Genomic DNA, 23784 nt, shown 5'->3' on the forward strand with positions numbered 1-23784 from the left:
TAGCCAGCCCCTGCTTGGGACATAGCCAGACCCACCTTGGGACATAGCCCGACCCACCTTGGTACAAAGCCCGACCCACCTTGGTACATAGCCAGCCCCACCTTGGTACATAGCCAGCCCCACCTTGGTACATAGCCAGCCCCACCTTGGGACATGGCCAGACCCACCTTGGTACATAGCCCGACCCACCTTGGTACATAGCCAGCCCCACCTTGGTACATAGCCAGCCCCACCTTGGTACATGGCCCGACCCACCTTGGTACATAGCCAGCCCCACCTTGGTACATAGCCAGCCCCACCTTGGTACATAGCCAGCCCCACCTTGGTACATGGCCAGCCCCACCTTGGTACATGGCCAGACCCACCTTGGTACATAGCCAGCCCCACCTTGGTACATAGCCAGCCCCAGCTTGGTACATAGCCAGCCCCAGCTTGGTACATAGCCAGCCCCACCTTGGTACATAGCCAGCCCCACCTTGGTATATAGCCAGCCCCACCTTGGTGCATAGCCAGCCCCACCTTGGGACATGGCCAGACCCACCTTGGTATATTGGTGAAAAATGATTGGTGCGCTAAACAAGATATGATGTGACCCCAATCAATGACTTGATGAGGAACGCAAATAGGATACATAAATTATATATCATATATGTGCAAAAATTAAAAATAAATGTCCATCAATATAAATATTCTGTGACAATTCCGTGATGAATTCTGTGCTGAAATTTATTAGAAATGAACATCCACGTGAAACAATCCCACCACCAGCAGGTTTAACTTCTTACCAGATATATGGGTATAAATGGCATAGCTAATCCTCATGAACATAGATTATTTATTTTCCCATTAACCATCACCCGGGTGCAAACACACTCCAAAGCCTCTTACCAGATGCAAAATATGCTGAGCATTGGAATTAGGCTTTCCTCTCTTTGGGATAAGGCTATGGGCTGACCAGCAATCCTACGGTCCACGGATGGAGTGATGTTCTGACTCTTATTGCTCCACAATTCGCATACGTGAAAAAATTCAATAGGAACCACAATAGTGCATTACCTCCGATTTATTAGATAAATTATGGCAAATTGCACTTTATCCAGATATAAGATAACGAAATGAGGAAGAGCCTGTAGAAAACTTCACATCCAGCTGCAGCACGGATGAATGGCGCGAGTGGCGGCGCGACACGCCTCCTCGCTGACGCGTTTCCTCTGACGAGAATTCTTCCGAGATACACCTTGGTACAAAGCCAGACACACCTTGGTATATAGCCAGCCCCACCATGGTACATAGCCTGACCCGCCTTGGTACGAGTGGCCAAAAACAAGACACTGAACAACACAAAAAAAAAAAAAAAGACCCTCCGTACGCCAGAGATGAAGCCACACAGGAGGATTTCCAAATCCTATCAATAATATAATAAATGTGGAATTTCCCTGTGTGGACCCCTGGGAGCTCGAGCTGTGAGAGCCAGTGGCTGATCAACAAGGTGAATAAGGTCGGGGACAGGTGAAGGCAGGACTGGATAGAATAATACTGTAACCTTAACTTTAATTTGTTGTATTTGTGGAAGCAGTCACACAATCATACTGCAACTTGTATAGAAGGGGTTAAGTCATGTTGCTCTCTCCAGCAGCAGACTTGATGCAACTACATTCTCTTCAGGACAATCTCAGCATCCCCTTTACTGACACCCATCCACTGTCTCTTCTAGCTGCAGGAGTGGCCCCCCTCAGGTCAGGCCACACGACACCGATCTGTACTCACTGTATGCAGAATCAGATCCTCCAGTGTCTCCCCTTCCAGTCAGCTTTACAGGACCTCCAGGTTCAGTTCCTCTCTAGCTCTTTAGGCCCTCGAGTTGACCACCTGAGGCTGCATGACACTTCTAAAGAGGAGGGACAGCCACCCCCCTCCCTCCGGGACCCTGCTCTCCAGCTGAAAGGCCCCAAGCACATGTGCTCTTGGCATTTATACAGTATCCCAGTATGCACCAAGGCACATTCCCTCTGCCAATCACCAGGGCTGTACTAAATGCCTATGCACTTATTTGTCAGGTTTCCTCCCACTCTCCTATATGCCTCCCTATTGGACCAGTGTGAAACATTCTGCAGACAGAATGAGCTGCACCATGAGCAGACCTCACTAGCAGATCCCGCTCTTTGGTAGGCAGAGAACAATATAGATTTATCTGCAATCCCTCCGGTAAGCAGAAAAGATCCAGATCTCTCTTCTAGCACCTACCTAGGAGGGTCCTACACTAAAATAATGGATTCCTAATTCTTATTTCAGGTCACGCTCTACGTCGTCTCATCACATGGACAACAAGTGGAGTCCCCCATTGAGATTATTATTAAAGTGACCGATCAGAACGACAACAGTCCGACCTTCACACAGCCGGTGTTTGAAGGGACAGTGACCGAGGGGTCCAAACCAGGTAAGTTGTCTTTCTTTATTTTTGTTTTGTTTTACTCTAAAGTGATTGTAAGGCTGCATTCACATGTCAGCGTTTGGATCGCGGGCAGAACCGCCGCGGTTCCGCCCACGATCCGGAGATTATTGCAAATCGCGGGACGCCTAGCGTTGCCCGTTGATTTGCAATAGCCCCCCAAACGCCGAGTGATGTTGCCGCGATCTCCGCCTGCTGAATCGCGGCAACATCGCGCAAACAAAATCGCGGGACGCAATACGCTCCAAAGAAGTACAAGAGCTTCTTTGGAGCGTATTGCGTCCCGCGATTTTGTTTGCGCGATGTTGCCGCGATTCGGCAGGCGGAAATCGCGGCAACATCGCTCGGCGTTTGGGGGGCTATTGCAAATCAACGGGCAACGCTAGGCGTCCCGCGATTTGCAATAATCTCCGGATCGCGGGCGGAACCGCGGCGGTTCTGCCCGCGATCCAAACGCTGACATGTGAATGCAGCCTTAAGGTTTCGATTTTTTTTTTTTTTTTAAATAACAAACACGTCATACTTACCGGCTCGGTAATGGTTTTGTACAGAACAGCCTGGGATCCTCCTCTTATGGGGTCACTCTCTGGTCCTTCTGGCTCCTCCCCTCACTGAGTGCTCCCATAGCAAGCTTCTTGCTATGGGGGCACTTGTGTGGGCTCGCTCTCAAGCTGCCTCAGTGTGTTCTTATGACACACAGAGTTGGGCTAAGCCTTGCCCCCTGTTCCCTCCTCTCTGGCTGTGATTGGCAGCAGCGGGAGCCAATGACTCCCACTACTGTGGCTGAGCCAATGAGGAGGCAGAGAGCCAAGAAAGCCGCTGGTTCAAGTACATTTTAGGGGGGCTGGGGGAGGAGAGCAGCATGCAGAAGTTTTTTTTACCTTAAAGTGGATGTAAACCCTCACATATACCCAGTGAAGGGAACAGCCGCAGATGATACACAGAGATGAAACAAATCCCCCTATATAAGTTGTATTTGTATATCTGCTGTCTCCAGCTTTCTACACTGTTTAGAAAGTGAACGTTGTTTTACCATTTTTTCTTCCTGTTCCAGCACTGGGTGTGGAGTCTTGGCATACACTGTGTGACAGCTGATTGGAGGAAAGGCACCCCCCCCTCCACCTATGCAGAGGAAGGAAGAAACATGCAGAGCTGTGCTGTGAATAGACCAGCTCTCTTTTAATCTATCTCTAAGCATCCTTCCCGACACAAATTTCCAGCTGTCGGGTTTTTAGTCCTGTGTGTGTCACCAGGCTTTGTTTGCTTTAGAACGCCTTCTTTCCACATACAAGGAATGATGCCGGCCCTGAAGCTGCAATGAACTCTGAATGATCTCACAATCATCTCAATCTGATGATAACGCACATTTCATTTGTCCATCAAAGCCTGTTGACACGGGTCCTTCGTTCACTCAAAAGTAAAAACACCACTTACCCTCCTCCCCACCCCCACCAATAATGCTTTCAATGTTGTTTATTTATGGGGAGCAGGTACCTTTTCTGACAGATACCCATCCCCCACTTCCTTTTTTCTCACCTAGGTGAGAATTAACAGCACTTGCCCTGCCCTCCCTCCTCTTCACTTGCTCCGCCCTCCCTCCCCGTCACTTGCCCCACCCTCCCTCCCTTTCACTTGCCCCGCCCTCCCTTTCACTTGCCCCGCCCTCCCTCCCCGTCACTTTCCACGCCCTCCCCGTCACTTGCCCCACCCTCCCTCCCCTTCACTTCCCCCACCCTCCCTCCCCTTCACTTGCCCCACCTTCCCTCCCCTTCACTTGCCCCACCTATCTTCACTTGCCCCACCTTCCTGCCCCACCTATCTTCAGTTGCCCCACCTTCCCTCCCCTTTACTTGCCCCACTTCCTTCCCCTTTACTTTCCCCACTTCCCTCCCCTTTACTTTCCCCACTTCCCTCCCCTTCACTTGACCTGCCCTCCCTTCCCCCTGTCACTCTTTTGGCGTTGGGGGTGGAGCTGGATGATTATTTGGCTGTTTCATCAAATAATCTGCCGGGGGTTCTCATGTGAAGCAGCACTCCCTATGGGCTCTTACTATGGGCTCTCACTATGGGCACTCTCTATGGGCACTCTCTATGGGCACTCTCTATGGGCACTCCCTATGGGCTCTTACTATGGGCTCTCACTATGGGCTCTCACTATGGGCACTCTCTATGGGCACTCTCTATGGGCACTCCCTATGGGCTCTTACTATGGGCTCTCACTATGGGCTCTCACTATGGGCACTCTCTATGGGCACTCTCTATGGGCACTCTCTATGGGCACTCCCTATGGGCTCTTACTATGGGCTCTCACTATGGGCTCTCACTATGGGCACTCTCTATGGGCACTCTCTATGGGCACTCCCTATGGGCTCTTACTATGGGCTCTCACTATGGGCACTCTCTATGGGCACTCTCTATGGGCACTCTCTATGGGCACTCCCTATGGGCTCTTACTATGGGCTCTCACTATGGGCTCTCACTATGGGCACTCTCTATGGGCACTCTCTATGGGCACTCCTCCCTATGGCCACTCACTATGGGCACTCCTCCCTATGGGCGCTCCGTCTGAATCAGTGTTGCCAACCTCCCGCAGCATTTTTTAATTACAAAACATGGACAATTTACTGACAGATCACATGTTTAACTGACCACCTCAAAAAGACAGAACTACTAAAAACTAAGACAATCGATATTTAAACACAATATGGAAACACTGACAATCCCATAACAAGCGATTTGTTGGGTTTACACCTAAAAAGTCAACACAAATTATCAGCTCCTGATATTTACTGACAGTTATAAAAGTTACTGATTTCTACAAACTGTCCGTACATTTCCTGACGGTTGGCAGCCGTGTTCCGGATACTTCCATTGTAACGTCTCTTCTCTTCTCCCTTTAGGGACTCCTGTGATGAATGTCACAGCAACAGACGCCGATGACACCGAGGACACCAATAACGGCATTCTCGCCTACTCTATCATAAGTCAGGATCCCCCTTTACCAACCCCTAACATGTTTGCTATCAATAGCGCCTCCGGACTGATTAGCGTTGTGACCGCTGGATTGGACCGCGAGGTTTGTGACTGAATAAAATCTTCTTATATCTTCTTGTAGCTTCAGTGGTGAGGAATTCCCCACCACCACTCACAGTCCCGGCTAACCGTTCCCATCATTTCACAGCTTGTGGTGTCTTCCTCCAGTGATGGATTCCCTGTAATGAAGAATCATTGGGAGATACCACCGCTAGAAAGTGGGAGATTCTATTCTGGTGTTTGCAGGAAGGGGTGGAAAGCTGTGACCGCTGTCCAGAACTAACATGATAGGTGAGGATGGAGAAGTCCTACAAAGAGTCCAAAAAGAACATTTTTTTATGACTGGGCCGGGTTTGGGAGACAATCCCAATTATTACTTACTTTGAAAACAAAGCTTGAACTGTGAGCAGGGGCTGACTGGCAACTTTCAGTCCAGGGGGCAAGTACAAGCCAGAGGCCCATGATGCAGGGACTCGGCCCCCCTCCTGACCCCCATTCCAGGCTGAAGCTCCGCTCCTGATACTCTTTACTCACCGGCTGAATCCCGGTTCCCGACCCGGCCAGCAGGGGGCAGTTGGGGGGAGCTGGGACAGCTTGGTTTGGGCAGGACAGGGGAGGAGAGTCTCCAGTGGGGCATTAAACGGGCCTCTGCTCAGACACAGTTTACACCATCCATGCTGGGGGGGGGAGGCCTACGCTCTGTCCTTGTCTTCATCCCGCACTCAGTAGGTCAGCGCGGGGACTTTTTACTTCTCTTCACCAGGGATACTTTAAGCATGTCTTTAGAAGAAGTGGTGCAGCCTTTTTAAGGGGCATCAGAGTGGCCCAGGGGGGCAATTACCCCCTGCCCCCTGGCCCAGTCCTCCCCTGGCTGTGAGGCATTCCTCCCCACTGTCACAGCTGCTTCCTTGTCAGGTTCAGGAGCTGATGCTGATTGCACTTGCTGTCTTTTGGCACCTGAGCGTCACTGACAGTAATAGAAGAATTTTAGGTATATACACGATATAACTAGAAAGCTCTGCTCTGTGGTAATGTTATGCACACACCGGAGCTGGAAGACATTTGGGGGAATTCAATGAAGCTGCTGCGCCTCTTTTCTGGCGGTAATCCCTCCTCTCAATGTATTGCACCAAATTCATGAAGCATCTGCAACACTTTAGGTCCTGACAGCGACTCTTGCACCAAATCCTGGTGGTTCTGTAATGCGTCACTTTTATAATGTCCCAAATTCATAAAATACTTCATACCTTACAAATGTAGTGCTACCCCCATAGGAGCCGCTGGATAGGACGGGTCCTCTATTCTTTACCTCAACCTCCTCCAGAATCTCAGCCCCTCTGACACCCAGGTGAGTGGAGAAACATGAAATACCACAGGAAATCACTGGAAGTAACACTTTGTACCCAATAGAAGCGCTATAGCAAAGAAAACCGGCACCAAAGCAGGTAGTAAAGGCAAACTTGTGATTAGCAGTAAGGACTCAGGAAAGGATGACATTTGGTGCCCAGATCAGCATAAACAGTAGCAATGTCACCTCAGTGCAGCAGTGAGGAGTAGTAAAGTTTAATCCGCAGAGTGCTGGAACTATACTGCGCATTTATTGCGGCGATGCTGGTCCTAAACCGACTGGGTATGCACTGTCCAAAAGAAAAGGAGGATTGGAAGCAGAGGGGGAGGGGAACAAAGGAATGCAGAATAATTACTACAACACAGGCAGTCTTTTGGGTGTTCTTCTGCCGGCTATCATTGGGGCCCTTTAAGAGCATCAATGCACTTAACAATGGTCCCAGTTAACCAGCATTCAGTATAGGTGCGGTGTAGGTATGGTATAGGTGCAGTATAGGTACAGTGTAGGTGCAGTATAGGTCGGTGCAGTATAGGTGCAGTATAGGTGCAGTATAGGTATGGTATAGGTGCAGTATAGGTACAGTGTAGGTGCAGTATAGGTCGGTGCAGTATAGGTGCAGTATAGGTACAGTATAGGTATGGTATAGGTGCGGTATAGGTGCGGTATAGGTATTGTATAGGTGCAGTATAGGTACAGTATAGGTACGGTATAGGTGCGGTATAGGTACGGTATAGGTGCAGCATAGGTATGGTATAGTCTCAGCACAGGTGCAAGGTAGATGTAGTTCAGATGTGGTGAACGTTTGGTATAATGTGGTATGGGGTTGGTATAGGCACAGTCTAGGTTTGGAAGAAGTGCTGTATGGAGTGCAGTGTGGATTGGGTACAGTTGGTATCCTGCTCGGAGTGGCTCAGTCCCTGCTAGCAGTATCAGCAATGGATGAAAAGCCCTCTCACCTGTCCTCTGGGTGCTGCAGTAAGCTCTTGATGTAGAACCCCTCAGTCTCTCTCCCATACCCTCCAGTGATCCCCCACTGGGAAGCAGAGGTTGAGTGGATGCTGCAGTCTCCCTGTGGCAGTGGTGCAGATGCTGTGGGTGGCGCTGTACTACCCCCAGGTGTACCTATCCCCCGGGTATAAGCTCAGATCTCTGTTGGTAAGGTCTCCAGATAGCAGGAGAATATCCAGACAGAGGCACTCTCTCTCTAACTCTCTCTGTATCAACTAGAAAAACTTTCCTGTGCAGTTTAATACAAATTCTCTCTCACTCATCCTACTGCTCAGAGCCTATTGGGATCTGTAGTGTAATGCCCCGTACACACGTACCGATTGTCGGCCGTAAATATTCGGCCGACGACCGATCGGCCGATTGTAGGCTTGTTAGTATGATGCTTCCGACAACCGACAGCGCATTTTCTGCCGAACACAATCTGTCGTGCAAGCATTAAAATTTTTGTTGGCCAACACCAGAACGGCCGATTGTTCCTCAGTCAGTACAGAATTCGGCCGACAGACAGCAGATTTGCAAGACTGGGCATGCTCAGAAAAGAAAAAAGACAAGGAAAGTTAACCATCACATGACATCACTTCTGCAGTTGGCTGTTGTTGGCCGACAAAATTCGTGTGCAGTCTTTTGCAGTTTTCAACAGACATGACAGCTCTGGACAAAAGACGGCCGATCGTTCGGGCCGACGATCGGTAGGCGTGTACGAGGCTTAAGAAGTCTATTCGTCCCATCGCTGCTGTCTCAAACTCCCATGATTCTCTGCGCTCTGCATAGAGGTCTATGGGCTTGCTTGGCTGTAGCTCTCCCCCTGCAGGCTGGAGGGGGATGGTGCAGCATAATATCAGTATCTCAGTAGAGGGAGAGAGGAATAAAGGGCAATTTCTCTTCCTCCATATTGCTGTAGCCCAGCACCTGGCTATACAAAAAATCTGGAGCTACTTTAGACCCACTCTGTTTTGGCAAAATGAGAAAAACTGGCACAGACATTTTGTGAAACTGTTTTACGTGTATTCTAAAAGTGGCTCAGCATGCCCCAAATTCAAGTTCTAGACAGGTCCATGAGAATCAGGACTTCCCATTGTCATGGAAATTAATAGGGCTTGGAGCATAGAAACCTGCTCAGTGCGCTGAAGATTAATACGCACCAAACGCCATTAATAGCTTGTACTGAAAAGTACAAATGTACGGCTCTTTTGTATAAGGTTTACCAAGTGCTCGGCGACAAAAAAAGGAACAGACACGCTGGGTCATATCAATGACATCTGCCAGGTCTCTCTCTCGGTATGTATGTGGGTATATGGATGCGTGAGTGTGGGTAAGAGCAAGTGTTTGTGGGTAAGCGTTTCTGTGTGTGTCTGTGGGAGTTTCTGTGTGCTTGCATGCATGAATGGATGTAAGAGCTTGTGTGTCCATGTGCGGTCTGTCTTGTGTGAGTTTCCTGTTGTGTGTCTCAGAGCAGGCTTGCTTTATTTACAGCACGTGGACAAAAGGGGATTACAGGGAGTGGCTTCAAGACCACCAATCACAGAACATGTATACATTCAAAAAGTACAATGGGCAGTGCTTATGTAAAAACGCAGACTTGTGCAGAGATGAGTAGAAATGGCTGCCATCTTATGGACCTGTCTGTGCTGATCCATAAACATGGACCCATTACCTGTTAGTGGATCTCATCAAATATGATTCAAATATATAAAAACCATATTTGATAGTGACCATTCTATTTGTTCCAGTTGATGAGGCTTTATCTGCATAAGATAATAGCAGCAGTGTTTCAGTCACATGGATCAAATATGACTAAAAGATGCCATCCATTAATCTTGGTAAAATGATAAGAATTCCATATCAAAAACATATCTCCGCAGTACGGGGCTCCGAATGGTGGGTATACATCTGTGCGATGGACTCTCTTTGCTACTAGTATTGTGCCATCTCATCTTAATGGAAGGTATTCACTAACAAGTCTTTCTGAAATGCCAGTTAAATCAATAATCAATGTGAACAGCGATTACCAGTAAAACTGACAATGGGAGACAATATGACTATTTAACTAAAGAAATGTCCACAATCAAATTTTCAATAACCCCATTCAATGCAAAGCAACCACTTTTCCCAGCAGCATCTACTCACCTTGTCATTATTGCTCCATTCAGTGCCGGTGTTCTGCCGAAAACTCCTACTCCACAAAATCTCCAACCAGGTCACTTCCGGTGACTCTCCAGCAGAAATAATTGGAGATTTCAACCAGTTGGTGTTTTCACAGAACACCGGCAGCGTATACGCTACAGTACATGCTATGACGAGTGGACAATGTTAGTACGCCCGCTAGTTGTCGCCGTCTTGGAGGCGGCCATGTTGTTGGTTACTAGCGGGTGGATTTACAATGTCCACTCATTATAGGGTGTACGGGAGTGTATACGCTGCCGGTGTTCTGTGATAACACCAACTGGTTGAAATCTCCAATAATTGCTGCTGGAGAGTCACGGGGTTGGAGATTTTGGCGAGTTGGAATTTTCGGACAGAACCCTGGGAGCCAATGGAAATATCTGGTACAGCTGGGTATGGAGGAGCATGTGACCCCAGGGCACTCAGTGCTGTCACATGGCCAGTCCATAGTCCTATGTATAGGCGGCCATACACTAGATTTCAGGAATGTTGTTTAAAACACAGATAATCAGCTCAAATCAATGGATGATTCCACCACAGCAACAAGAAGATTCAAAGAAGCAACATGGAAAATGTATTTTCAAACAAATATTAAAAGGGTGAATGTGGTCTTCATTCCAAGATTGAATGATAAAAGCAGATGAGGCTTTGAAGTACTTTTGCACGACATTCGTAAAGTCATCGAATGTACAGATGAGAATTTTCTGATGAACATTCATGCAAAGATCTACTAGTGTATGGCCAACTAAGGAGGCTGAAGAGAACCACAAATGAGAGAAAAGGGAGGTGTGTGGAGGTCTGCAGTAAAGTGAACCTGTTCCTTTCCCTTTCATGTGTAGCATTCTCTAGCTGTATATAGTTTTTGCTAGTGTAGGTAAATTTGGCTTGGCTGGCAGCCGGCTGAATCTGGGTCAGGGCTGAGTGGCTCAGGGAGGCTGGATGACTCATCAAGCAGCACCTCTGGAACCTCCCCCTACTTGCTGGAACCCCAGAGAAGCTTCCAGAAGAATAGGAGGGAGGTTACAAGGGGTATTGAGGGCCCCAGCCAAATTGGCTGGCCGTGGGCTGGCACCTTTTAAATATTCTGGGTTAGTCAAGCAGGGGCAGTGTGAGTTCAGGTGGAAGCTGGAGATTGAGTGCTGAGGACTCTGTCGGTGGCCCTTGAGGGTGCCCCCTAGTCTGGCGGATGGGGGGGTAGAGGGCTCTGGTGCTGGAGGGATCCTCTACAACACATGGAGGAATCCTGTCCTGCCTGGATGCATGGGAGCAGGGGTGAGGACAGCAGAAGAGAGTCAGCATGTTTAGGAGGTCTCCATGAGAAGCCAACCGGGTGGGCTGGTGAGTATGAGTCTGGAGGACTGGGGGAAGTAGTCAGGAGGGCTAATGAAAGGGGCAACTACAGCCAGGAGGGTTGGCAGTGCTGGATGAGGTGGTATTGGGACTAGTAGTGTAGCTCTGCCCCCTTGAGAACTGCTGGATTTCCCACTTACGGGTCCCCCTGGGTTACCATTAGCAAACTTAACATTAACAGTCTCTCACATTCCTTCTTGGCTCATTCAATAAACCATCCATGGGTATGTAGTGGTTTTTGTGTTTTATTGATAAATTAGGGATGGGAGAAGGGAATAGTGGGATACTCAGAATTAACTATGCACAAGATTTGAGGACTTCTATCTCTTGGTACAGCCAGGCTATTGATCCACCTTGCCACTGAGGTGAATTTAGCTTTAAGTCTCTTTTCCAGATGACTTGATGAACTAAGTATATCTGCAGGACATTCTCCTTAGTATCCTATCTCTTGGCTGCTGACACCTGTCCTCTGACTATCCTATTCCTGGGATGGCCCCCCTCAGGTCAGGCCCATTGACACGATCCCCTGTACTCATGATACTGTTTTTCCAGGGTCTGCAGTGTCTCCCCCTCAGTCAGCTCTCCTGGACCTCTGGGTTCAGCTCCTTTCCTCTGGCCCTCAGGATGACCTCCTAAGACCACCTGCCACTGCTACAGAGGAGAAGGCAGCCGCCGCCCTCCCTCCAGGACTCTGCTCTCCAGCCAAAGACCCCGCAGCACATGTGCTCCTGGCTTTTATACAGTATTCCAGAATGCACCGAGACAACCTGTCTCTGCCATTCACCAGGACTGTATCAAAGCCTATGTATCCATTGGTCAGGTTTCCTCCCACTGTCCAACATGCCTCCCTATTGGCCCAGTGTGAAACATCCTCTACACAGAATGAATCGCATACTGAGCACACTGAGCAGACCTCACTAACAGATCCTGCTCTCTGCTAGACAGAAAGCAATATAGATTTACCTGCAGCTCCTCTGATAGGCAGACAGAGCCAAAAACTATACTCTCTCACTAACACCTACCTAGGAGGGTGCTACACTCACCCCCCACCAAACCGAGCCATGTCCTCACTAACACCTACCTAGGAGGGTGCTACACTCACCCCCCGCCAAACCGAGCCATGTCCTCACTAGCACCTACCTAGGAGGGTGCTACACTCACCCCCCTGCCAAACCGAGCCATGTCCTCACTACCACCTACCTAGGAGGGTGCTACACTCCCCCCCTGCCAAACCGAGCCATGTCCTCACTGGCACCTACCTAGGAGGGTGCTACACTCATCCCCCGCCAAACCGAGCCATGTCCTCACTAGCACCTACCTAGGAGGGTGCTACAGTAGCCACGGGGATATATGCTGGACACTGCTACACAACCAAGGGGGCCTGATGTGCAGGAGGAAGAGGCGTGTATACATGTGTGATGTGCAGGAGGAAGAGGAGTGTATATAGATGGGATGTGCAGGAGGAAGAGGAGTGTATATAGGTGTGATGTGCAGGAGGAAGAGGAGTGTATATAGGGGTGATGTGCAGGAGGAAGAGGAGTGTATATAGGGGTGATGTGCAGGAGGAAGAGGAGTGTATATAGATGTGATGTGCAGGAGGAAGAGGAGTGTATATAGGGGTGATGTGCAGGAGGAAGAGGAGTGTATATAGGTGTGATGTGCAGGAGGAAGAGGAGTGTATATAGGGGTGATGTGCAGGAGGAAGAGGAGTGTATATAGATGTGATGTGCAGGAGGAAGAGGAGTGTATATAGATGGGATGTGCAGGAGGAAGAGGAGTGTATATAGGGGTGATGTGCAGGAGGAAGAGGAGTGTATATAGATGTGATGTGCAGGAGGAAGAGGAGTGTATATAGGTGTGATGTGCAGGAGGAAGAGGAGTGTATATAGGGGTGATGTGCAGGAGGAAGTGGAGTGTATATAGGTGTGATGTGCAGGAGGAAGAGGAGTGTATATAGGTGTGATGTGCAGGAGGAAGAGGAGTGTATATAGGGGTGATGTGCAGGAGGAAGAGGAGTGTATACAGGTGTGATGTGCAGCAGGAAGAGGAGTGTGTATAGGTGTGATGTGCAAGAGGAAGAGGAGTGAATATAGGTGTGATGTGCAGGAGGAAGAGGAGTGTATATAGGTGTGATGTGCAGGAGGAAGAGGAGTATATATAGGTGTGATGTGCAGGAGGAAGAGGAGTGTATATAGGTGTGATGTGCAGGAGGAAGAGGAGTGTATACAGGTGTGATGTGCAGGAGGAAGAGGAGTGTATATAGGTGTGATGTGCAGGAGGAAGAGGAGTGTATATAGGTGTGATGTGCAGGAGGAAGAGGAGTGTATATAGATGTGATGTGCAGGAGGAAGAGGAGTGTATATAGGTGTGATGTGCAGGAGAAGAGGAGTGTATATAGGGGTGATGTGCAGGAGGAAGAGGAGTGTATATAGATGTGATGTGCAGGAGGAAGAGGAGTGTATATAGGTGTGATGTGCAGGAGGAAGAGGAGTGTATATAGGTGTGATGTGCAGGAGAAGAGGAATGTATATAGGGGTGATGTGCAGGAGGAAGAGGAGTGTATATAGATGTGATGTGCAGGAAGAAGAGGAGTGTATATAGGTGTGATGTGCAGGAGGAAGAGGAGTGTATATAGATGTGATGTGCAGGAAGAAGAGGAGTGTATATAGGTGTGATGTGCAGAAGGAAGAGGAGTGTATATAGATGGGATGTGCAGGAGGAAGAGGAGTGTATATAGGGGTGATGTGCAGGAGAAAGAGGAGTGTATATAGATGGGATGTGCAGGAGGAAGAGGAGTGTATATAGGTGTGATGTGCAGGAGGAAGAGGAGTGTATATAGGTGTGATGTGCAGGAGAAGAGGAGTGTATATAGGGGTGATGTGCAGGAGGAAGAGGAGTGTATATAGGGGTGATGTGCAGGAGGAAGAGGAGTGTATATAGGTGTGATGTGCAGGAGGAAGAGGAGTGTATATAGGTGTGATGGGCAGGAGGAAGAGGAGTGTATATAGGGGTGATGTGCAAGAGGAAGAGGAGTGTATATAGGTGTGATGTGCAGGAGGAAGAGGAGTGTATATAGGTGTGATGTGCAGGAGGAAGAGGAGTATATATAGGTGTGATGTGCAGGAGGAAGAGGAGTGTATATAGGTGTGATGTGCAGGAGGAAGAGGAGTGTATATAGGTGTGATGTGCAGGAGGAAGAGGAGTGTATATAGGTGTGATGTGCAGGAGGAAGAGGAGTGTTTATAGGTGTGATGTGCAGGAGGAAGAGGAGTGTATATAGGTGTGATGTGCAGGAGGAAGAGGAGTGTATATAGGTGTGATGTGCAGGAGGAAGAGGAGTGTATATAGGGGTGATGTGCAGGAGGAAGAGGAGTGTATATAGGGGTGATGTGCAGGAGGAAGAGGACTGTATATAGGTGTGATGTGCAGGAGGAAGAGGACTGTATATAGGTGTGATGTGCAGATGGAAGAGGAGTGTATATAGGTGTGATGTGCAGGAGGAAGAGGGGTGTATATAGGTGTGATGTGCAGGAGGAAGAGGAGTGTATATAGGTGTGATGTGCAGGAGGAAGAGGAGTGTATATAGATGTGATGTGCAGGAGGAAGAGGACTGTATATAGGTGTGATGTGCAGGAGGAAGAGGAGTGTATATAGGTGTGATGTGCAGGAGGAAGAGGAGTGTATATAGGTGTGATGTGCAGGAGGAAGAGGACTGTATATAGGTGTGATGTGCAGGAGGAAGAGGAGTGTATATAGGTGTGATGTGCAGGAGGAAGAGGAGTGTATATAGGTGTGATGTGCAGGAGGAAGAGGAGTGTATATAGGTGTGATGTGCAGGAGGAAGAGGAGTGTATATAGGTGTGATGTGCAGGAGGAAGAGGAGTGTATATAGGTGTGATGTGCAGGAGGAAGAGGAGTGTATATAGGTGTGATGTGCAGGAGGAAGAGGAGTGTATATAGATGTGATGTGCAGGAGGAAGAGGAGTGTATATAGGTGTGATGTGCAGGAGGAAGAGGAGTGTATATAGGGGTGATGTGCAGGAGGAAGAGGAGTGTATATAGGTCTGATGTGCAGGAGGAAGAGGAGTGTATATAGGGGTGATGTGCAGGAGGAAGAGGAGTGTATATAGGGGTGATGTGCAGGAGGAAGAGGAGTGTATATAGGGGTGATGTGCAGGAGGAAGAGGACTGTTTCTTGTCTCTGGGATGCTGTGGGGGTTTAGTGCTCCTGGCTGTGCAGGTTGGGGGTCATTTTTCACTAGCGGCTCCTATGTGGGGTGCCCTACACATGGACAAAGCACAGGTTCTCTTTCAGGGGGCCGTACCCAGGGGGGGTCATATTTGTCATTATGCTGAGGATTACAATATCTGTTATGGCTGCCAGGTGATATTTAAAGCTTCATTGTTGCTGAGTTATTTCCTCAGCTGTCAGATGCCCTTTAGATCAGCCTGCAAGGGCCAATGAAGCCATTGCTCTTTACTGCCGCCTGTTGGTGAGTCCTGGCTGGACATGGAATAGAATAATTGATGATCAGGTAGAATGGAAGGAGGATCTTCTGATGATATTTTGTATTTTCAGGGACACAATGATTGTATTTCAGATACATAATATTTGTTAATGAAATTTAGGGGTTAATATACTGAAATTGAAGCACTCAGAATCTGGTACAGCTCTGCATAGGAACCAATCAGCTTCTAACTTCAGCTTCTTCAATGAAGCTTTGACAATAAATCCTGGAAGCTGATTGGCTCCCATGCACAGCTGCACCAGATTTGCACTCTCCAGTTTTAGTAAATCTCCCCCTTTTATTGTCATATTCTTTCAGCTGTATCCGGTGTATGCTCTGACTGTCAAAGCCGCGGACCAGGAGGGTTTTGGATACGAAACCACCGCCAAAGCTGTGATCACTCTAACAGACGCCAATGACAACGCTCCCGTTTTTGATCCCATTAAGGTGAGTGTGAAACCCGCATTCTGTCATTATATAGCGCTTCGTGTAACACCGGGATAATGTTGTAGTAGCTGCTCTCCCTGGAAATCAGTATCCCTAAGGGCGGCCATACATGGGCAGCGATCCATGTATGGGCAGCGATCCATGTATAGGCAGTGATCCATGTATGGGCAGCGATCCATGTATGGGCAGTGATCCCTGTATGGGCAGTGATCCATGTATGGGGGTGATCCACGTATGGGCAGTGATCCATGTATGGGCGGTGATCCATGTATGGGCGGTGATCCATGTATGGCGGTGATCCATGTATGGGCAGTGATCCCTGTATGGGCAGTGATCCATGTATGGGGGTGATCCACGTATGGGCAGTGATCCATGTATGGGCGGTGATCCATGTATGGGCGGTGATCCATGTATGGCGGTGATCCATGTATGGGCAGTGATCCATGTATGGGGGTGATCCACGTATGGGCAGTGATCCATGTATGGGCGGTGATCCATGTATGGGCAGTGATCCCTGTATGGGCAGTGATCCATGTATGGCGGTGATCCATGTATGGGCAGTGATCTATGTATGGCGGTGATCCATGTATGGGCAGTGATCTATGTATGGCGGTGATCCATGTATGGGCAGTGATCCATGTATGGGCAGTGATCCCTGTATGGGCAGTGATCCATGTATGGGGAGTGATCCATGTATGGGCGGTGATCCATGTATGGGCAGTGATCCATGTATGGGCAGTGATCCATGTATGGGCAGTGATCCATGTATGGCGGTGATCCATGTATGGGCGGTGATCCATGTATGGTGGTGATCCATGTATGGGGAGTGATCCATGTATGGGCAGTGATCCATGTATGGGCAGTGATCCATGTATGGCGGTGATCCATGTATGGGCGGTGATCCATGTATGGTGGTGATCCATGTATGGGCAGTGATCTATGTATGGCGGTGATCCATGTATGGGCAGTGATCTATGTATGGTGGTGATCCATGTATGGGCAGTGATCTATGTATGGCTGTGATCCATGTATGGGGAGTGATCCATGTATGGGGAGTGATCCATGTATGGGGATTGATCCATGTATAGGCAGTGATCCATGTATGGGCAGTGATCCATGTATGGGCAGTGATCCATGTATGGTGAGTGATCCATGTATGGGCAGTGATCCATGTATGGGGAGTGATCCATGTATGGGAGGGGATCCATGTATGGGCAGTGATCCATGTATGGGCAGTGATCCATGTATGGGGAGTGATCCATGTATGGGCAGTGATCCATGTATGGGGAGTGATCCATGTATGGGGAGTGATCCATGTATGGGGAGTGATCCATGTATGGGCAGTGATCCATGTAAGGGCAGTGATCCATGTATGGGCAGTGATCTATGTATGGTGGTGATCCATGTATGGGGAGTGATCCATGTATGGGCAGTGATTCATGTATGAGCGGTGATCCATGTATGGGCAGTGATCCATGTATGGGCAGTGATTCATGTATGAGCGGTGATCCATGTATGGGCAGTGATCCATGTATGGGGGTGATCCATGTATGGGCAGTGATCCATGTATGGGGAGTGATCCATGTATAGGCGGTGATCCATGTATAGGCAGCGATCCATGTATGGGGAGTGATCCATGTATAGGCGGGGATCCATGTATAGGCGGTGATCCATGTATAGGCAGTGATCCATGTATGGGCAGTGATCCATGTATGGGCAGTGATCCATGTATGGGCAGCGATCCATGTATGGGCAGTGATCCATGTATGGGCAGCGATCCATGTATGGGCAGTGATCCATGTATAGGCAGTGATCCATGTATGGGCAGCGATCCATGTATGGGCAGTGATCCATGTATGGGCAGTGATCCATGTATGGGGGTGATCCATGTATGGGCGGTGATCCATGTATGGGCGGTGATCCATGTATGGCGGTGATCCATGTATGGGCAGTGATCTATGTATGGCGGTGATCCATGTATGGGCAGTGATCCATGTATGGGGGTGATCCACGTATGGGCAGTGATCCATGTATGGGCGGTGATCCATGTATGGGCAGTGATCCCTGTATGGGCAGTGATCCATGTATGGCGGTGATCCATGTATGGGCAGTGATCTATGTATGGCGGTGATCCATGTATGGGCAGTGATCTATGTATGGCGGTGATCCATGTATGGGCAGTGATCCATGTATGGGCAGTGATCCCTGTATGGGCAGTGATCCATGTATGGGGAGTGATCCATGTATGGGCGGTGATCCATGTATGGGCAGTGATCCATGTATGGGGAGTGATCCATGTATGGGCAGTGATCCATGTATGGGCAGTGATCCATGTATGGCGGTGATCCATGTATGGGCAGTGATCCATGTATGGGCGGTGATCCATGTATGGTGGTGATCCATGTATGGGCAGTGATCTATGTATGGCGGTGATCCATGTATGGGCAGTGATCTATGTATGGTGGTGATCCATGTATGGGCAGTGATCTATGTATGGCTGTGATCCATGTATGGGGAGTGATCCATGTATGGGGAGTGATCCATGTATGGGGAGTGATCCATGTATGGGCAGTGATCCATGTATGGGGAGTGATCTATGTATGGCGGTGATCCATGTATGGGGATTGATCCATGTATAGGCAGTGATCCATGTATGGGCAGTGATCCATGTATGGGCAGTGATCCATGTATGGTGAGTGATCCATGTATGGGCAGTGATCCATGTATGGGGAGTGATCCATGTATGGGAGGGGATCCATGTATGGGCAGTGATCCATGTATGGGCAGTGATCCATGTATGGGGAGTGATCCATGTATGGGCAGTGATCCATGTATGGGGAGTGATCCATGTATGGGGAGTGATCCATGTATGGGGAGTGATCCATGTATGGGCAGTGATCTATGTATGGCGGTGATCCATGTATGGGCAGTGATCCATGTAAGGGCAGTGATCCATGTATGGGCAGTGATCTATGTATGGTGGTGATCCATGTATGGGGAGTGATCCATGTATGGGCAGTGATTCATGTATGAGCGGTGATCCATGTATGGGCAGTGATCCATGTATGGGGGTGATCCATGTATGGGCAGTGATCCATGTATGGGGAGTGATCCATGTATAGGCGGTGATCCATGTATAGGCAGCGATCCATGTATGGGGAGTGATCCATGTATAGGCGGTGATCCATGTATAGGCGGGGATCCATGTATAGGCGGTGATCCATGTATAGGCAGTGATCCATGTATAGGCAGTGATCCATGTATAGGCAGTGATCCATGTATGGGCAGTGATCCATGTATGGGGAGTGATCCATGTATGGGTAGTGATCCATGTATGGGCAGTGATCCATGTATGGGGAGTGATCCATGTATGGGTAGTGATCCATGTATGGGCAGTGATCTATGTATGGGCGGTGATCCATGTATGGGCGGTGATCCATGTAATAGGAAAATGTCATCATTGCGCAACTTATTTATTTAACTGATAAAAACCTCCAAGTGTAAAGGTTCCCTCCACCCTGCACTAAGTCTATCCAGCAATCCATATCCATTGCTGTCACGGCGCTCCATTCAGGGAAGCTAGCGTGTGTTCCAATCCTCGGATGTGGTGATACGAAGGGACAGGAAATGACGTATGTGTTGCACCACTAGGTATCAATGCGTTTCGCATAAATAACGCGTCATCAGGAAGCTACAGCACACCATTATAGTATATTACCAACAGCATGTTCCAAAACACTAGAAAAAACCTATATATACTGTACATAAATACAAATGATTTTAAAATCGATGCGTTAAACAACCGAGGAACAGTGCTGACATACATTCAATAGATCAGACTTTTTCAACCAGGGTGCTGGGCCCCCTGGGGTGCCTTGAGGTTTCTTTGGGGGTGTCTTGGCAAAATGCCTAAAAAATGTCCAAAAATTGTATACAAGCCAGCATGTGGATGAATCCTGCCTTTTATTATACAAAGCCTCAGGTTTTCATTGTGCACCATTGAAAACTTTTAGCTGCCAGCATTCTAACGACCAATGACATCATCAGTTCATATGGAGGATTTCAGTCGCTGCATAGCATCCTTGTTTGACCCTCCCCTGTCCCTCTCCATCATCGTTGGGGTCACATTGGCTGAGTGAGGGACAAGAGAAACATTGGAATACTAGTCAGTACCACAGAGGCCATCATGTTATGGTCCTGTACAAGGAGGCCATCATGGTATGGTCTTGTACATGGAGGCCATCATGTTATGGTCCTGTACATGGAGGCCATCATGTTATGTCCTGTACATGGAGGCCTTCATGTTATGGTCTTGTACATGGAGGCCATTTTTTATTGTCCTGTACGTGGAAACCATTTTGGTATGGTCCTGTACATGGAGGCCATCATATTATGTCCTGTACAAGGAGGCCTTCATATAATGGTCCTGTACACGGAGGCCATCATGTTATGTCCTGTAGATGGAGGCCTTCATGTTATGGTCTTGTACATGGAGGCCATTTTTTATTGTCCTGTACGTGGAGACCATTTTGGTATGGTCCTGTAGGCAGAGGCCATTTTGGAGAGGCCCTGACATATAGTTCTACATTCATGAAGACCATTATGTTGTAGTTCTGACATGAGATCTCTTATTTTCAGTACTCAGCGAAGGTCCCTGAAAACGCTGTGGGGTTCGAGGTTTCACTCCTGACGGTCACAGATGAGGACACCCCCAACACAGACGCCTGGACAGCCGTGTTTAGGATTATTAAAGGCAACGAAGGAAACCAATTTGGCATAACTACGACCCCGGATAACATGGGGCTGCTGACAACGGTGAAGGTAAGCTCCTTATGTAGAGCCGGACTCCAGGCATCAGACAAATACAGATTACATTTCTACATGAGAGATACTTTATATTTGTCTCTACTGATTCCTGAGATTTACACAGCACAGCCACCCCAGACACCCGACTATTACTGGGTCTTGTCCCTCCCCCAGCCTGTGATTGGACAGTGAAAGAGAAGCAGCAGACTAATGAGTTCATCCCTCTGTCACTCTGCTCTCTCTGCATGCTGCTTGTGAGCAGATCAGCACTACAACACTACAGACTGGCTCCTTGTGCTGCTTCTCCCTCTCCTAGTCTGAGCTCTGCTAAAAAGGAACTGAAAGTGGCTGAATATTGGGTGACATATTACCTTAATTACTTTTAAATACAGGTCATTTATTGGAGGATTTTTTTTCTACCTTCGGAAGTTCGGCTTTCATAAACAACTGCAGAGTATTATTCAGAAATGATAGCATTATTCCATGACTTTACTCCTTCTACTTTACATGCGATTTTACTTTTCTCGTGCTTTCTGTGCCATATTTCATCCGTTGTATTATAGTAACATATTTCACCGTAATCCCCGAGCCGTCCTGCTGAAATAGAAAACCTCCCTCTTATAGGACCCCTTTATATGTGCGGTTGGGTGGTAGTAAAACCACGCAGATGAGCCACATTTTTACCTGCCTTTAGCTGCAGAGGCCGCGGCCGAGTTGTACACCTGCTGTAGCCACACCCACAATGCTATGGTTTGCAGGTGTGGCAGGAATGAAACCCTCATTGCATTCGGCAGCTTTGCTGCTTTCCAAACATGACCTATTCAAGGGAAAAGGGTGGTGCAGTGGTCCAGCATGTAGGGGGTCCAAACCTTCTCTTTGTCTGTAAAATCCATCTGAAAAGCGATCTATGGTGGTCCTTGCCACACATCTCAACAGGCTCATAGACTGCCTTGTTTTTAGTTAAAACCATGGTGTGGTGGATTTCCCAGTATAATTGGGATTCTGGTTGGGTACATTTCCATAGATATAGTTGGGGTTCTGGTTGGGTACATTTCCATAGGTATAGTTGGGGTTCTGGTTGGGTACATTTCCATAGGTATAGTTGGGGTTCTGGTTGGGTACATTTCCATAGGTATAGTTGGGGTTTTCGGTTGGGTACATTTCCATAGGTATAGTTGGGGTTCTGGTTGGGTACATTTCCATAGGTATAGTTGGGGTTCTGGTCGGGTACATTTCCATAGGTATAGTTGGGGTTTCGGTTGGGTACATTTTCATAGGTATAGTTGGGGTTCTGGTTGGGTACATTTCCATAGGTATAGTTGGGGTTCTGGTTGGGTACATTTCCATAGGTATAGTTGGGGTTCTGGTTGGGTACATTTCCATAGGTATAGTTGGGGTTCTGGTTGGGTACATTTCCATAGGTATAGTTGGGGTTTCGGTTGGGTACATTTTCATAGGTATAGTTGGGGTTCTGGTTGGGTACATTTCCATAGGTATATTTGGGGTTCTGGTTGGGTACATTTCCATAGGTATAGTTGGGGTTCTGGTTGGGTACATTTCCATAGGTATAGTTGGGGTTCTGGTTGGGTACATTTCCATAGGTATATTTGGGGTTCTGGTTGGGTACATTTCCATAGGTATATTTGGGGTTCTGGTTGGGTACATTTCCATAGGTATAGTTGGTGTTCTGGTTGGGTACATTTCCATAGGTATAGTTGGTGTTCTGGTTGGGTACATTTCCATAGGTATAGTTGGGGTTTCAGTTGGGTACATTTCCATAGGTATAGTTGGGGCTCTGGTTGGGTACATTTCCATAGGTATAGTTGGGGTTTCAGTTGGGTACATTTCCATAGGTATAGTTGGGGTTCAGGTTGGGTACAGTTCCATAGGTATAGTTGGGGTTTCAGTTGGGTACATTTCCATAGGTATAGTTGGGGTTCAGGTTGAGTACATTTCTATAGGTATAGTTGGATATAGTTGGGGTTTCGGTTGGGTACATTTCTTTACGCATATTTGGGTAAAGTTGGGGGTTCTGGTTGGGTATAGTTGAGCATATTTGGGTATAGTTGGGTATACTTGGGTACAGTTGGGCATAGTTGGGTATAGTTGAGATCCTGGTTGGGTATATTTTCATTGGTATAGTTGGGCATAGTTGGGTATATTTGGGTATAGTTGGGCATAGCTGGTTATATTTGGGTTTAGTTGGGCATAGTTGGGTATAGTTGGCATAGCTGGGTATATTTGGGTTTAGTTGGGCATGGTTGGGTATATTTGGGTTTAGTTGGGCATAGCTGGGTATATTTGGGTTTAGTTGGATATAGTTGGGCATAGCTGGGTATATTTGGGTTTAGTTGGGCATAGTTGGGGTTCTGGTTGGGTAAATTTCCATTGGTATATTTGGGCATAGTTGGGTATATTTGGGTATAGTTGGGCAAAGCTGGGTATATTTGGGTTTAGTTGGGCATAGTTGGGTATATTTGGGTTTAGTTGGGTATAGTTGAGCATAGTTGGGTATATTTGGGTTTAGTTGGGCATAGTTGGGGTTCTGGTTGGGTAAATTTCCATTGGTATATTTGGGCATAGTTGGGTATATTTGGGTATAGTTGGGCATAGCTGGGTATATTTGGGTTTAGTTGGGCATAGTTGGGTATATTTGGGTTTAGTTGGGTATA

General features: G+C 48.0%; 1 protein-coding gene across 1 annotated transcript in view; it reads left to right on the top strand.

Annotated features, from left to right (window-relative positions):
- Positions 1-23784, top strand: part of LOC309566043 (cadherin-1-like) — a gene marked incomplete at its 3' end in the record, with an annotated part of 146526 nt that overhangs the window by 49737 nt on the left and 73005 nt on the right. Inside the window, exons 6-9 of the mRNA XM_082271066.1 lie at positions 2293-2437; positions 5350-5525; positions 16178-16306; positions 20945-21127. Of these exons, the coding sequence (XP_082127192.1) occupies positions 2293-2437; positions 5350-5525; positions 16178-16306; positions 20945-21127 (633 nt within the window). The remainder of the gene's footprint in view (positions 1-2292; positions 2438-5349; positions 5526-16177; positions 16307-20944; positions 21128-23784) is intronic.

Source organism: Pelophylax lessonae, assembly GCF_965119305.1.
Source record: "Pelophylax lessonae genome assembly, chromosome: 10".
Lineage (NCBI taxonomy): Eukaryota > Metazoa > Chordata > Amphibia > Anura > Ranidae > Pelophylax > Pelophylax lessonae.